This window comes from Oryx dammah, unplaced genomic scaffold, assembly GCF_014754425.2.
Source record: "Oryx dammah isolate SB20612 unplaced genomic scaffold, SCBI_Odam_1.1 HiC_scaffold_5, whole genome shotgun sequence".
NCBI classification, from domain to species: domain Eukaryota; kingdom Metazoa; phylum Chordata; class Mammalia; order Artiodactyla; family Bovidae; genus Oryx; species Oryx dammah.
The window spans coordinates 103,459,412-103,475,401 of NW_024070189.1; the positions used below are offsets into that span (position 1 = coordinate 103,459,412).

The window sequence follows — 15,990 nt, forward strand, 5'->3', positions numbered from 1 at the left end:
CAATCCGCGTGAATGGAGACTTCTGGACAGAGCAGCCGCTGGCAAGAGGCTGCAGTTCCTGGCTTTAACTGAATGGTCTGGGATCCAGCCCCTTTCTTCAAGGGCTAGGGGAATGGTCCTCCTGGCATCCTACTAGTGTCTGCCCAAGTCCACACCAGGAGTGGGGGCTGGCTGGGAAACTGGGACACCAGCGGAAGGGCCACCCCATCAGCCCCTGCCTACCAGGACTTCCTGCATTCAGTCGTGGCCTCGTGCCATCCAGACCTGGCTCTGCTGGTCTGAGGGCCAGGGCTGGTGGGGTTGGGGGAGGGGTGTTAAAAAAATACCTCCCTACCTCTAGAAGAATTTAGGAAGAGTATGGACCCTGGAGAGTCCAGATCAGGTTCAGATCTTGGTTAGGCCATTCACTCATTGGCTGTGTGATCTTGGACAAATATGTTGACCTCGCTGAGAATTCTATTTATAGGACTGCTAGAGAATTCAGTGGACTCTTCAGGCTGACATGTAACAACAGTGGCTGACATTTGTTGAGCACCTACCTTGTGTTTAACTTGGAGCCACCTCTGTCTCCATCCACTAGATCATTAAATCTGCTGTGCTGATCCTTGTCACTCCCATTTTACAGCTAAGGATACAGCCACTCAGCTACTCAGTAGCCAAGGTTCCCCAGGGAGGATATGCACAGCCCCAAGGCCCCCCTTACCACTCCTGGTCTTGGCATGGAGCCACCATGCCCACTGGGATGAAGCCAGCTTCGTACCCTCTTCCCGCCTCCTCACCCCACCGGCGCCTGGGCATGAAAGAACCTCCTGTTTCTCCAGGGAATTAGCAGCTCTAAGCTCCCAGCAGAGCAGCCAAAAGTGGTCCATTCATTTGCCTTAGTGAGAAGAGGCTAATCACTCCCTCCTTCCTCACCCCAGGGGGTGGGGCAGAGGGAAGTTTAGAAGAGCCAGGAACTGTAACTCTGGTTGGCTGAGGGAAACTGAGGCAAAGAAGTCATTTATGTAAGGTCACCCAGGGGAACTGGGATGCAAACTTCACTCTCACTCTGGAGTTGAGCTGAGTTCTGCATTTTTCAGGAGAGGAAATGGAGGCTCAGAGAGGGTCATGGATTTGCTGAAGTCACACAGCAAGTATGGGTCAGCAAGGACTCTGGGGAGGCAGTCACCCTCATGGCAGAAAACAGACCCCACTTCCCATAAGTTTGTCACCCTGGAGTAGGGCAGGGAAAAGCCCTCAGATTGCTTTGAGCTTCAGTTTCCCCCTGGGGCATAAGTATAATGATTGCCCCAAGGCTGCACCCTGGAGAGTCTGTAGAGGTAAGGGTGATGGAATCCTCTGGGGTTGGCAGCCCCCTGTGGGGCAGATCTGGGTCTGATTTATCCACCGGGGCCTGCATGGGTACCGCAGGGCCCAGCTCAGGGTAAAAGGATGCTCACTTGTTTCTGGCAGGACTCGTCGGTCTTGCAGGAGGTAAGCTTGGGAGCCTGGGTAGATGGAGATGATAGTGGGCAGGAGAGGGGGTGGCCGCACATGAAGAGACTGAGCTGAGCTGGCCATGAGCTGTTTGTGGCTGCCAGGAAGGCTAAGTTTCCGTGGGTATGCACAGCAACAGGTGTGTTTGAGTGTGAAGGGGCTGGGTGCAGCTGGGCTCAGAGTTGTGAGTTTGGTTGTACAGTAGATATGACTCGTGTGTGGCCAGGTGACTGTGTGTGGCCTGTGTGACTTAAATGTGGCCTGGCCAGGTGTGGCTCGGCTGCGCGTGCTGTCACTGTATGTCTGGGATATGACTTCGTATCAGTGCTTGGTAGTGACATTGTATGTGACAGGTGTGAATATGCTTGCACGTGCCCTGTGGATATGTCACCCTTGGTGTGTGAGAGGCATTTCAGGGGACAGTGTCTGTCCCTGAGGCCAGGCTCTCCAGGAGGGTCCTGCCTCCTAGCTCATCTTCTGGGCAACCAGCCTCCTCCCCTGTTCCCGCCCCCGACTCACAGCAGTCCCTGGCCTAAGACCCAGTGTGGGGGAGACAGAGAGGGCACTCAGGGCTGAGGGTGGGAGGCCGCTGGCCCAATCCCAGTGCAGGCCTATAAATAGCTCTTTGAGCCCAGCAGATTCCCAGGCAAGGTTGCCTCATTCAAGCCCCCAGCAACAGCCTGCTCCCAGGCCCCAGGCCAGTCCCTCTAAGCTCAGCCCTGGCACCAGTGAGGGGAGCCAGGGAGTGGGGAGGAGGGGGGAGGGAGCAAGTGGGGGGAGGCAAGGTGGGGATTAGCTTGGTTCGGAGGCCACAGACCTGATCTCCCACTTGTTGTTCAAAAGCTCTGTCGTGTCCAATTTTTTGTGACCCTGTGGACTGCAGCATGCAAGCTTCCCTGTCCTTCACTGTCTCCCTGGGTTTACTCAGACTCATGTCCACTGAGTTGATGATGCCATCTAACCATCTCACCATGGGTTAGGCAGGTGGTCCTATCTCCCTGAGCCATTTTCTTGGCTGGAAAATGGGCAGCAGCTTGATAGCCGCTCCCAGCTTGTGTGTTTACTTCCCATTTCATTCTCCCAGTAACCCTGTACGGTGGTTTACTTTTAATGACCCCTGTTTTTGACAGGGAAACTGAGACACAGAAAAATGTAATGGCTGGTCCAGAGTTACACTGTTAGGGATTTCAGAGAGGAATTTTGGGGACGGGGGGGCATGCTTCAAAGCCTGACCAGGGACTGAACCTTGGCCACGGTAGTCAAAGTGTGGAATTCTAACCATTAGACCAGCATGGAACTCCTCAGAAAGGGGTTTTGAACTCTGGACTTGTGGGGGCCAAGCTGCCCCGACACATGTCACCCAGACTCCTGTCCCTGCTGCCTGCCACCTGCAGACACTCCCGTTAGTGTGATCCCTGACCGCCATCCCTCTTCAGTGATGAGAAGTTCCCCAGTGTGTCACTTTGGTCCCTACGGCCACCACTAGCCCACCCCTAGAACAGCCTGCTGACACAGACCTTCCAGGGCAAACTTGCTCCCTTGGGGTCTTCCCTCATCCTTCACTCATTCTCACCCACTTTTTGGCAATCTTGCTGAAATCATCCAGTTCCCTGTTTCTTTGTTTTTCCACCAGTCGAGACCCACCCTCAGAGATGCAGCCACACACATACGTGGATGCAGGACACTCAGCCAGCACAGCCCAGTCTCGGTGCTGAGAAACGGAGACCCTGGGAAGAAAGGCTTGCTGGGCCAAGGGCTGATTTCTTTATATTTCTGTCCTCCCTCATTTCCACTTGTCATTATGGGAAAATACACAGGACGCAGAATTTACCATCTGAAAGTGCATGGTTAGTGGCAGTGACCCACATTACTGTGCAGCCATCACCACTGTCTAGTTCTAGACTATGTCCAACATGCCTGGAGGAAGCCCTGTACCCACGTGCAGTCTCTCCGTCATTTCCCCTCCCCCAGCTCCTGGTCATCCCGATCTACTCTCTGCCTCTGTATTTATCTATTCTGAACATTTCATATAAAGGGACTCAGATTGTGACCCTTTTGTGACTGGCTTTGTTCACTCAGCATAATGTTTTCAAAGTTCATCTGTGTTGGAACATGTATTAGTACTTTGTTCCTTTTTATGGCTGAATAATATTCCGCTGTAGACCCTTTAAGATCTGGGATCTCCTACAAAGACATGCACACCACCACCCCATCAAAGCAAAAATATTTCTGTAACAACAATACCTGGTCCACCCCAGGTGCTCCGTAAAAGCTGGCTAGATAATAGAATAAGTGGATGAATGATATAGTTCTGGCTGGCACTGGCAGAAACAGCTCTGGGTGTGACGCACCTGGGCCCTGACTTTGCAAGCCTCTTACCATCTGTGTGACCTAAGGAGCTTTCTTTCCTCTCTGAGTCTTGCCTCCTCTCTATACTGTGGTGTAAAACAGTAACTGTAGCCAAAACTGTTTCAAGTGTGAGCCCTGGAGAGCTAGACAGACCAGGATTGGAATCCCAGCTCTGCCCTTTGCCTAGGCGTGACCTTGAGAGAGACTTCATCTCCCTGGAGACTCAGTTTCCCCATCTGTAAGATGGAGCAGGCCCCACCATGGGACTTCTGGGGACACTTATTGTGAATGGGGAGGAAGTCTGGCACAGTCGTCTCTGGGGTGGGGTGAGTGGTCGTAGGAGTGGGGAGGGGATTTTAGGCAGAGGGAGCCCCCTCCCTCGCACAGTTGGAGGCTTCAGGCCGGCGGGGGCGCATGCGCAAAGCAACCCCGCAGCCCCTTTATAAGCGCTGAGGCGGCGCTGGGGCGAGCAGAGCGCAGGGCGCAGGGCGCAGGGGTGGACCCGGCGCGGATTGAGCCCAGCCGGAGCGTCCTTTGTGCCGGTCGATCGCCCCGGGATGCGTTGGAGCTAGGAGCCAGGTGGGGGTCGGTCGTGGGGATGGGGTTACGTTGAGGGAGAGGTCCTAGGGGATTCACACAGAGCTCAAGATTGGGGGGGTGGGGCTGGGATCAGAGAGAAGCCCCTAGTATGGGGTGGTGGCTTAGAGGGGGAGGGAAGCCTCGAGTTGGGGAGGGAGCGCAAACTAGGAGAGGGCTTGAGAATGTCCGGGGGATTCGGATTTGGGGGTAAGGTTGTCTAGAGAATGCGGAGACAACCCTTCGATGGGGAGGGGCCGGGCTGGGGGTGGGTCTTAGAGCTGGGGAGGCACTGGGAACCAAGGCTAAAGAAGGGGCGCCCCAAGTTTAGAGATAAGAGGGGAAGAGCCACCCGCTGAGCACGGGACTCCGGAACAGGGCACCCCGTGTCTGAGCTGAGACACCCCAAGATTTTAAGTGGGGATTCCCAGTTTGCAGATGAATGCAGGATTCCAGGGTGGACTACAGCGGTGAGGGGGCTCCCCAGACCAGCCTGAGCCCGATAGAAGGAGGTCTGCACAAAGGCTGAACCCCCATAGGGAAGGGGTGTCCTGCGGTGTCTCTGCCCTTTTGGCTCAGGTCTTGTTACCACATCTTGACTCAGGCAGGAGGCTCTGGGGGCGCTCCATCCCACGGTGGTTCCTGTTGTTTCCTGGGACCTAGAGTTGGGGTGCTGTCCCTTCTCTCGGGGAGCACGCTGTGTGTCCGAGGTGAATACTAGGTGAGAGTCCCTTAAAACCCCCAGCTATCGATCAGAGCACCCAGTTGCTAAGGGGGAGCCGCCCCCAGTATTTTCCCATCTGGCCACGTCCTCACCACTAGACACCGACCCTTGCTTCACCCCTTCAGTTCTGCCTGTCCATATGGATGCATGTGGAAGTCCTGGGTTGGTTTGGGGGCACAGACACTGGGAAGTAAGGGGCTGGGGCCCTGGGCCCAGCCTGAGCAGGAGCGACCCCCATCCCTGTGTGCGGGGCTTTGTTCCTCTCGGCAGCATTAATGGGAGACAGCCAGGCTGAAGAGAGGGTTGGCGCTGGGCCCCAGCGGGGGTTGTGGGGGAGGGGCAGGGAGGGAAGCCTGGGCAGACCTTGGGACCCCAGAACCCCAGCAGCCTCGCTGGCGTGGGGACATTCCCAAATGGAAGCTGTCCCCCAGGAGCTAGGGACGTGTGTGTGTGCGTGCACGTACGTGTGTCTACCCCATGCTGGGAGGAGGTGGGTGCTTATGGTGTCTTCTGTGAGTCTAATGTGACCGAGGTTGTGTCTTTGTCAGGAAACTTGTGCTGAGGCCACATCACCCGGTTGCAAAATGATGTGCCACCAGTCACCAAAGCCACAATTTACCCAGTCTGGTCTGTGCCAGGGGCTGGCAGCTACATGTGTGAGTGTGTGTGGGGAACTGTGTCTGACAGCATGGCCTCATCGAGGGGTTTCCGTGGGGAGCCTGAGACTGTGGGTGTGTGTCTTTGTGTAGAAGACATGCTGCCTGCCTTGTAAGTGCCCATATTGTCTCTCTTTGTTAATGTCACTGTGAATCTGTGAGTGTGAGTCTCCAAGGCTCTGAGCCTAGAGTGTGTGGCTGTGTGTGTGTCCCGTGTGCACAGCCAGGTCCTCTCCATGTGACTGGCAGTGTGGGCCCTGGGTGGGGGAGTGTGAGATGTGGTCTGTGTGCAGAATTGGGGAGCTAACAGGGGGGACATTGGCAGGGGGTTCAGGTCTCCAAGGGGCAACCAGGGCTGCCCCGGCTTCCTTTCTCCTCCAAGGAGTTCCATGTGTTGAACCCATGCACACAAATACACCCTGACTCCAAGGCCAGTAACACATACACGTGTGTGCTCATAGCCTCTGCTAAGCATTACTGGTGCCCACACACCCAGAGACCACACTCGGTCCCCTGTGCCCCACCCAGTACACACTGCCACTGTGAACCCTCATACATGGTCCCATACCACAGAGCGCATCCTTGCCTGGACAGCACCTCGATGCACAACCAGGCGCAACACACAAAAAAACGCCTGCTGGCAAACTCACCCTCACTCAATGCCTTCTGAGACAGAAGGTGGTTGTGAGGGAGGGGGAGACGCGCGCACGCACACACACACACACACATACACACACACACACTTTCTTCTCTCTCTTTCTTCCTGGCCACCCCTCCCCCAGAGCCCCACAGGCCCCTACTTGCATATGTATGAGACTCATGCATAATTAATAAGGGGACAAGCCCCAGACTGCTGTGTAAATGCTCACCTCTGGTGGCCCTGCGGAAGAGGTATTTTAAGAGAAAGGGTGTGGGTGTGTGAGAGTGCTGTTGGAGGGGATGGGGTATATGTGGGAAGGCGTGTGCGTGGCAGGAGGAGAGTGCACCAGAACCTGTGTCTCTCACCTTGTTGGATCACCATTGTATATTTGTGTGTGTACACAAGCCTGTGTGTACACAAGCCTTTGTGTACAAGTAGCAGTTGTTTAAGTGAACATTTCTTAGGCTTTACAAGTCAGCTCATTCCATTCTCCCAGTAACACATTGAGGTCTGTGCTAGGTGATCCCCATTTTACAAGTGGGAAAACTGAGGCACAGAGTGATGAAGCAACATGTAGGGAGTAGAGACAGGCCTTGAGACCTAGTCATGAGGATATAGTTTGAGCTGTTAATCATACAAAGTGTGTGTGTGGTGGGGTGTCTGGTTGTGTGTGTGCATGAGAATTCTCTGTACTTGCCTCCTCCTAAGGCTTCCCAGGGGGCACTAGTGGAGACGTAAGAGATGCAGGTTCGATCCCTAGGTCAGGAAGATCCCCTGGAGGAGGGCATGGCAACCCACTGCAGTGTTCTTACCTGGAGAATCCCATGGACAGAGGAGCCTGGTGGGTTATGGTCCACGGGGTTGCAAAGAACTGGACAGGGCTAAAGTGACTTAGCACGCACTCACTCAAGGCTCTCCTGGGGCAGGCACAGCCAGAGTCCTGCCCCACCCCTTAATACCTATCCAGGACTTGAGCTCTTAGGGGACCCTGCCCTGCTCAGGGTTCTGAAAGGGGGAAATGATGACAGCCAGGGATGGAGGTTGAAACTGCTGAGGTTTACAGGTTGGCAGTTACGGACACCATACCAGGAGCTGACCTCTGTCCTGCTGTGCAGTCCTAGGCAAAGCACTCACTCTCTCTGGACCCCGAGTCACTTTTTAAGGCAAGGAGACTGGGTAGTACCGCTGTGTTGCTGCCCCAAAGTTCAGCACCACGGACAGGTCCCCGGCCTGCCTTCCTACGGGGCCTCTGGGAGCTGGAACCTGGCAGGGCCCCGCCGTCCCCCGCAGGACCCTATTCCGGACTCCATCCACACTCCCCTACTCAGAGCTCTTCTTTTATCAGGAAGAGGGTGCAGGGGCTGGGTTTATAGGTAATGTTCTAACTTCCCATCTGTCCCCACCTGCTGAGGCCCGTTGGTGGGGGAGGGGGACACCGGGAGGGGCCTTTCAGAGGAGTGGGAGGCTTTAGGGAGGAGCCATACCCCAGGGTTTCTAGTCTCGGGAAGAATGTGAAGTCTGGGAGGACACGCTGTGTCCCAGTGTCTGTAGCGGGCTTTGCTTACAGGTAGTGCTCAGTATTTATGCACTTTATCATCATGTGCCACAACCTCTACAGAAGTCTGGACCCACAGCGGGAGTTTCTCTGTGGATCTAGGAGGCCTCCTCGCCAGGCAGTGTGAATTCAGATGGAGGATGGGATGGGCAAGGGCGAGGCCCCTTCCTCCAGCTGGGACTTGGCAGCTCTTCAAAAATCCCAGAAACCAGGAATAGAATCTTGGCGACAACCAGATCCTGGAATTGAAGCTGAGAATCGTGTCAGTCAGCAAACCCAGATTACAGGCTGGCTTGGAGGCCAGCCTACTGCCAGAACTGGGGGCCCCAGGCAGACTAGGACTGGATGTTGCCCTCTAGGAGCCCCCAATTTGATTTAGGAGGCCAACTTGAAAAATGGGATTTTGATCTTGGCTGTTAGAGTCAATAATAATAACAGCTGAAATTTACCCCTTTATGCAAGGCAGTGCTAAGTATTTTGTATGTATTGACTGAATTGACTGATCTATTCCTTCCAACTACCTGATGTTATCCCCATCTGACTTGCAAAGAAACTGAGGCACAGAGAAGCTAAGCTATTTGCTCAAGGTCACACAGCAAAGAACAGGCAGAGAGACAACCCCGGTTTGAGTCACTCGAGCACTCATGCTCTGACCATCAGACTTCACTTGCTGGGGTTCTGAAGTAAGTTGGTCCTGGATTCGGATCCTGGATCTGCCCTTGCTTGTTGACTGTGTGACCTTGAGTGATGCATGGCCTCTTTAGCCCATGTTTCCATATCTGTAGAGGGAGAGGAATTGGTCCTTTTATGTCAACTATCTAGAAGGGATGTACTCACCCCTTACTCCCTCTTCATCTTGTTTCAGGTCCAGGATGGGGGCCTTGTCTGTCTGGGTCTCAGGCCTCCTGACTCTCCAGATGCTTCTCTTTGTGGCTGGGGAGCAGGGTGAGTTTGCTTGTGAGGTGGGAGAGGTTGGGGTCTGGAGAACTGACAAGATGTGGCAGCCTTTTAACTTGAGAGCCTTCTCCTGCTGCTTCTCTGGCTTGGTCTGGAGAATAAAATGAGAATAGATGAAAAAAGTCTTTGAACAGTCAAAAGCGAACAAGACACCTGAGAGGTTATTTTTAGTCATTGCCAGCAGAGGCTAGAGGTTCCCGCCTCTCACTGTTTTGCTGAGACGAGTTGAAGAGAGAAAGAGAAAAAAAAAAAAAAAGAGGGAGAGAGAATGATATGAAGATTGATTAGTGATGCCTGCCTTGGGTGTAGCAATAGAAATAAAACCCTATATGCCTCTCCCTGGCATCTCCCCAGTTATGGTCAAAAGGCCAGACTTTAGAAATGCCTCCTGATTTGCTCTGTGGCCTTAAGCAAGTATGATGCCTGTGAGCCTCAATTTCCTCAACTCCCCCAGAAGAGGATGAGAGATGGCTACCTCTGCAGATGGTTATGAAAATCAAATGAGCTGATTGCTATTTATAAAGTGCCTGGTATATAGAAGGTACTCCACAAACACCGTTTCCCTTCCGATGGTTGCCTCTCGTTTAACTTTTAGGGAAACCATGGCTCAGAGGAGAACACTGACTTTCCCATGGCCACGTCAGTGACACTGAGAGTCAAATCTCTGGTCTCCAGGATCTGGACTTTGAGTGGAGGCAGAACCATGAAAGGATTCGACTCGGTTACCCTTCTTCTGCTCACAGATTGGGCTGCAGATCTCAGATCTGTGTACTGCCTTGCGATGTTGTATAGGCAGCCTAACCTCTCTGGCCTCAGTCTCCCTGTCTGTAAAGTGAGGAAAACTTCAGTCTCTGCTGGTCCTTGCCTCTCAATCAGGCCCTCTTCTCCACCTTCTCCACCCCAGGCCCACAGCACACCACCGCGGCTGCAGCCACTGCTGAGAAGGGGCTCCACATGCAGAAGGTGGGGTCTGGGTCAGTCCGGGCTGCACTGGCGGAGTTGGTGGCCCTGCCCTGTCTCTTTAGCCTGCGGCCACGGCCAGGTACAGCTCGAGAAGCCCCACGGATCAAGTGGACCAAGGTGCGGACTGCATCAGGCCAGCGGCAGGACTTGCCCATCCTGGTGGCCAAGGACAACGTGGTCCGAGTCGCCAAGGGCTGGCAGGGACGTGTGTCACTTCCCGCCTACCCCCGGCACCGGGCCAACGCCACATTGCTACTGGGACCACTGAGGGCCAGCGACTCCGGGCTCTACCGCTGCCAGGTGGTGAGGGGCATCGAGGACGAGCAGGACCTGGTGCCCCTGGAGGTGACGGGTCAGTTGGGGGAAGGGGAGGGGCCAAGGCTGGGACGGGGGAGTGCACTCACTGAATGTCATCTTAGAAATCACTCCTTGGGGAATTCCCTGGTGTCCAGTGGCTAGGACTCTGCACTTTCACTGCCAAGGGCCTGGGTTTGAGGGCCTGGATTCAACCCCTTTTAGGGGAGTTAAGATCCTGCAGGCAAAAAAAAGAAAGAAAGAAATACTCCCTGTACAGTGATTTGCTCCAAATTCTGATAGAATCATAAAGAAAGTCTCTGTGCATACTCCTCTCTATTTAGCATCTCTGTTTTTTAGCTAAGAGAGAGCAGTCTCTGACTAGTCTCTTATAGGCCACAACATTTCACAGGATTTCATAACCTGCAGTCCATGGCATGGTCATTTACTTTCACATAAGGCAGAGGATATTGGTTTTGTATTTAAAGTAGGAATACAAATTTCCTTTTAAAATAAATGTATGTTTTTTAAAAGGGAAGTTCTTTTTAAAAAGTTGATTGAAATTGTATGTTAAGGGGACTTCCCTGATCCAGTGGCTAAGACTCCATGCTCCCAATACAGGGGGCCTGGAGTTTGATCCTTGGCCAGGGAACTAGATCCCACAGGCCAAAACTAAAGATCCTGCATGCTACAATTAAGAGCTGTGCAGCCAAATAAATAAATAATAAACATTTTAAAACTACAGGTAGAATTCATTTAAAAAATTATGAAAAGGAATTATGTATTAAGGAAGTGACAGTCCTCAAATATCTGTTTAACCAATTCCTTCATTAAATTCTTTCTGTTGAAATACTCAGTGTAGTTTCTGTTTTCCTAAGCAGTCAAGATGAACAAGGCAAACAAATATATTTTTTAAAATTATTAAACCAAAGTCCTAGAAAAGGGCATGGCACACAGAAGATGCTCAATAGATACTGGAGCATTGAATCAATGAAAGGACCGTTGTGTGGAGAACAGCCTGTGGATGCCAACTGGGACGTCAATTTCCCTTAACCTGTGTTGAAAAGTGGAAGTGAAAGTGTTAGTTTCTCTGTCCGGTAGCCTGCCAGGCTCCTCTGTCCATGGTATTCTCCAGGCAAGAATATTGGAATGGGTTGCCATGCCTTCCGCAAGGGGACTGTCCTGACCCAGGGATCAAACTTGGGTCTCCCACATTGCAGGCAGATTCTTTACTGTCTGAGCCACGTGGGAAGCCCTATGTTGGCCATAAGGAAAGTGCCTGCACCCCCTGTTCTGGAACGCAGTCTTTCCACACCCAAACAGTGTCTCAGTGAGTATTTTGTGGGGTCAGCCAATGATTCCCTTTCTAAGGCCTTGTTCTCAAAACTATTAAACCTCAAGAAAACTGATAAGTGATGAAAGAAGGGAATTCCACCTCTGGGTTTGTTTGGTTTGTTCATTCTACCAGACCTTTATTGAGCAACTACCACGTGACAGCCTGGTACCTGGTGCTGGAGACACAGCCATGACTGGGACACAGCTTCTGCCTTCTGGGAGCTCTCAGTGTAATAAGACAGAGCAAAATGTTTAATTTCTTTGTCTCGCTCAGCCATTTCTCTCATCCCTAAATCAGAATTTGAGTCACAGGGAGCTTACTGATGCTTCACATCTGATAAACCAGGATGTGAATTACACGTTACCTTCTCCAGGAAGCCGTGAGCGACTCCATTTCTAAATTGGGCAAGAGCCATGTTTGATCACCGGTTGCTCTCTGCTTCCTCTCCCACTGCATGTGCTTAGTTCCTGAAAGGAAGAATCTCTCTCGCTCTTGTCCATGCCTTCTGTTACCTCCAGTCCCTAACCCTGGCATGAAGAATGCTGTCTTTGGAGTCCAGATCTTCCTGAATACAAATTCTGGCTCTCCCTTACACTGGTCATGTGGCCCTAGACTTGTCCCTCAACCTCTCTGAGCCTTCGTTTCCTCCTCTGGAAATGGGGATAATCATAGGGTTGTAAGATTTCAATGAAGTAATGAGTATAAAGGGGCTTCTGGGGGTGGTGTTAGTGGTAAAGAACACACCTGCCAATGCAGGAGACTTAAGAGACCTGGGTTCAATCCCTGGGTTGGGAAGATCCCCTTGGAAAAGCCTTAGAAAGGGAATGATTGGTCGACCCAATAAAATATGCAGTGAGACATTGTTGGCTCATGACCAACATAGGGCTTCCCAGGTAGCTCAGACAGTAAAGAATCTGCCTGCAGTGCAGGAGACCTGGGTTCAATCCCTGGGTGGAGAAGATCCCCTGGAGGAGGGCATGGCAACCCATGCCATGGACATTCTTCTTGCCTGAAGAATCCCATGGACAGAGAAGCCTGGTGAACAACAATCCATGGGATTGCAAAGAGTCAGACACAAATAAAGTGACTTAGCATGTACGTACATAGTGCTTGTAAATGTTTTTTCCATAGCAAATGTTTAACAAATTCTAGCCCTTTATGGCCATTATCAATTTCCTCATCTGTAAAACCAGGGCATATCAGTTTCACTCCCCATCATCACCCTAGCCCTATGCCTGGTGCTGAGTGAACAGACATGGTACAGGGTAGTGTAGGGCAGCAGGTCGTCTATCATTGTTAGTCTAGGTGGGGCATTCTGTAAGAGGGAGGTCTGTGCTTGAAGATTTCAGCATAAATCAGCTCCCTATCCCGGGTGTTTCTGCATAGGTGTTGTGTTCCACTACCGAGCAGCCCTGGATCGCTACTCTCTGACCTTTGCTGAGGCTCAGGAGGCCTGCCGTCTCAACTCAGCCACCATTGCAGCCCCGCGGCACCTGCAGGCTGCCTTTGAGGACGGCTTTGACAACTGCGATGCCGGGTGGCTCTCTGACCGCACTGTTCGGTGAGCGGGTACACAGGGTAGGGAGACGGAGAGCTAGCCCCTGGAGAAAGATGTTCCTTGGAGCCCCCGGAGCACAAATCCGAGGGAGGCCCCCACTTTGTCTTGTCAGGTATCCTATCACCCAGTCCCGTCCTGGTTGCTATGGTGACCGTAGCAGCCTTCCGGGGGTGAGGAACTACGGGAGGCGAGACCCACGGGAACTCTACGATGTGTACTGCTTTGCCCGTGAGCTGGGGGGTAAGTCTGGGGCTGGTAGAACGCCCCCTTCTCTGAGCCCCTTTATCCTTCCTAACCCCCATCCTTCCCCAAGTCCTTGCCTAGCTCTCCTAAGGTTCATCCCTCTCTAAACCCACAGCCAAGACCTGGACCCGCCGGGTTTTTCCTCCGTTCCCTGAGCCCCTCTCCTTTGTGCCCTTCCCTTTCTCCGAATCTCTCCCCCTTCCTGCCCTCTTCTCCCTCTTCCTACTTCCTTCCTCCTCACGCCTGCCCCAAGCCCCTTCCTCTCTCTGAAGCCCAACTCATTCAGGCGCCTCAGTTACCTCATTTGTGAAAAAAAAAAGTGAAGCCCCCTCTTAGCACTGCCTGAGAGGCAATAACAGTGATGCTCTGGCGACCGGGGGCGCGCAGCTGCGGCTGCCTCCATCTCGTTTAGCCACAACCCAAATCCGGCCAGATCAGGGCTATCTGAGATGGGACCCCCTTCGCGGGCTCCGGGGGAGCGTCCCTGGGACACCTCTGACCTTCTCCCGCGCCTTCCCGCAGGCGAGGTCTTCTACGTAGGCCTGGCCCGCCGCCTGACACTGGCCGGCGCGCGCGCCCAGTGCCGACGCCAGGGAGCCGTGCTGGCCTCGGTCGGACAGCTGCACCTGGCCTGGCATGAGGGCCTGGACCAGTGCGACCCGGGCTGGCTGGCCGACGGCAGCGTGCGCTACCCGATCCAGACGCCGCGTCGGCGCTGCGGTGGCCCAGCCCCTGGCGTGCGCACCGTATACCGCTTTGCCAACCGCACCGGCTTCCCGGCACCTGGCGAGCGCTTCGATGCCTACTGCTTCAGAGGTATGTGTGAAGCCTCGCCCCTGGAGGGTGCGTCCCCTGGTGGCCACGCCCCAAGGGCGTGCGCTTTGCTAACGGCCACGCCCCTGGAAATTTGGATTTCTAGTGGAGGCGGAGGCCAGGCAGGGGAGAAACAGGTTGAAAACTTACTCCGCGGTGAGCCACGCCCCCAGGGAAAGGTGACACCCCCGAGACAAGCTTTCCGTAGGAGCTCCGCCCCTCCTTAGGACAAGCCCAGGGCAAGCCAAGCTCTGCGGGGAAGTCCTGTTCAGTGTGTGGTCTAGGTCTTCCAGGTGGCGCTAGTGGTAAAGAACCCGCCTGCCAGTGCAGGAGACACAAATTGGATTGGGAAGATCCCCTGGCCAAGGACATGGAAACCCACTCCAGTATTCTTGCCTGGAGAATCTCATGGACAGAGGAGCGTGGTCGCAAACAGTCGGACACGACTGAAGCGACTTAGCACGTATGTCTCCTGAGATCTCTAAGAGATGATCTCAGACCTCTGGATGGAAAGTTTCTTGCCTGGAACCTTGCACAGCAGCACCCGCTGGGAAGGGGCCTCGGCTAGCCACGCCCCCTAGGCAAGGCCACGGCCCCAGGGACAGGACCAGGGGATGACCCTCGCCCTTGGGTTGGTTCCATACCCTCAGAAGCTGCCAACCTCAAATCCAAAGGAGATGAGTCTATGTCAAAGGGCGGGAGTCGGGGGGAATCTCTTCGTAGGGAGGCCATGCCCATTAGGCGCTTTCTCTCCCTGGGAAGGAGCCACGCCCAGGTCTGACCTGCCCCCCTGAGAGTTGGCACTGCCTGAGCTTCACCCACCGGCCAAGATGTCTCTTGACCCTTCACTGTGACCAGTTGAGTCTGACTTTGACAGTGGACCTGTCTGAACAATGGGGACGAAAACTTTGTACCTCCATCTCTCAGTCAGGGGGATCCCAGAAACAACCTAGAGAGTCAGAGGGGCACAGAGAGACAGAAATACGTAGAAGATCTGTGCTACAGCATGCTGGAATGTGTGTAGACTTCAGGCAGGACACTTCCCAGCTAGGCCCTGGGCCTAGCACAACCTCTTCTGCTTTCTCCCACAGCTCATCACCCCACATCCCAACATGGAGACCCAGAGACCCCCTTATCTGGAGATGAGGGGGAGATTCTGTCGGCAGAAGGGCCCCCTGCTGGAGAACTGGAGCCCAGTCTGCAGGAGGAGGAGGAGGTAGTCACCCCAGACGTCCAGGAGCCTCTGGTGTCTAGTGGGGAAGAAGAGTCTCTGATCTTGGCAGAGAAGCAGGAATCTCAAGCGACCCCCAGCCGTGCCCCTGGGGTCCCCACATTAGCCTCAAGTCCTGCCCTGGAGGCTGAGGAGGTGTGGCTGAGCACGGTGGCCCCCAGCCACAGCAGCGTGGAGGCAGGCACTGTTGTGGGCATGCACACAGACACAGCCCCGGCCAGCACCACGCCCAGGAAGAGGGAGCGCTTTAAAGGGTTGAACGGGCGCCACTTCCAGCAGCAGGAACCTCAGCAAGGGCTGAAGGGGGCACTCGAGGCCAGCGTCCAGCCCCCCGCCCCAGAGGCTGCTGGGAATTACGTGGAGCCTCCCATGACCACTGGAGCCACAGGCGCCTTGGGGAGCGGCCAGAGCCAAAGCCCCTGGGCTGTGCTGACAAATGAGGTGGAAATGCCCAGAGCTGGTGAGTGGGGTCCCTGGGGGAGATGGGAACTGCCTGGGGATCTAAGGGAGGCAGGGGAGGAGGCTCCGAATCACAGCTGGGTCCCCTGGCCTCCCCAAGCCTCTGAAGACCCCTCTTCCTCAGGCCTGGAGCCAAGGAGACCATCAGAAGAAGGAGCTG

The 15,990-nt window shown here is 54.1% G+C and overlaps 1 protein-coding gene across 1 annotated transcript in view; it reads left to right on the top strand.

Annotated features, from left to right (window-relative positions):
* Positions 1-4,322: 4,322 nt before the first annotated feature.
* The window catches only part of NCAN (neurocan), a 30,320-nt gene continuing 18,652 nt past the window's right edge, over positions 4,323-15,990 (top strand). The window contains exons 1-7 of the mRNA XM_040241257.1: positions 4,323-4,404; positions 8,842-8,921; positions 9,838-10,248; positions 12,913-13,087; positions 13,197-13,324; positions 13,850-14,143; positions 15,232-15,831. Coding sequence (XP_040097191.1) covers positions 8,849-8,921; positions 9,838-10,248; positions 12,913-13,087; positions 13,197-13,324; positions 13,850-14,143; positions 15,232-15,831 — 1,681 coding nt within the window. The 5' untranslated portion in view covers positions 4,323-4,404; positions 8,842-8,848. The remainder of the gene's footprint in view (positions 4,405-8,841; positions 8,922-9,837; positions 10,249-12,912; positions 13,088-13,196; positions 13,325-13,849; positions 14,144-15,231; positions 15,832-15,990) is intronic.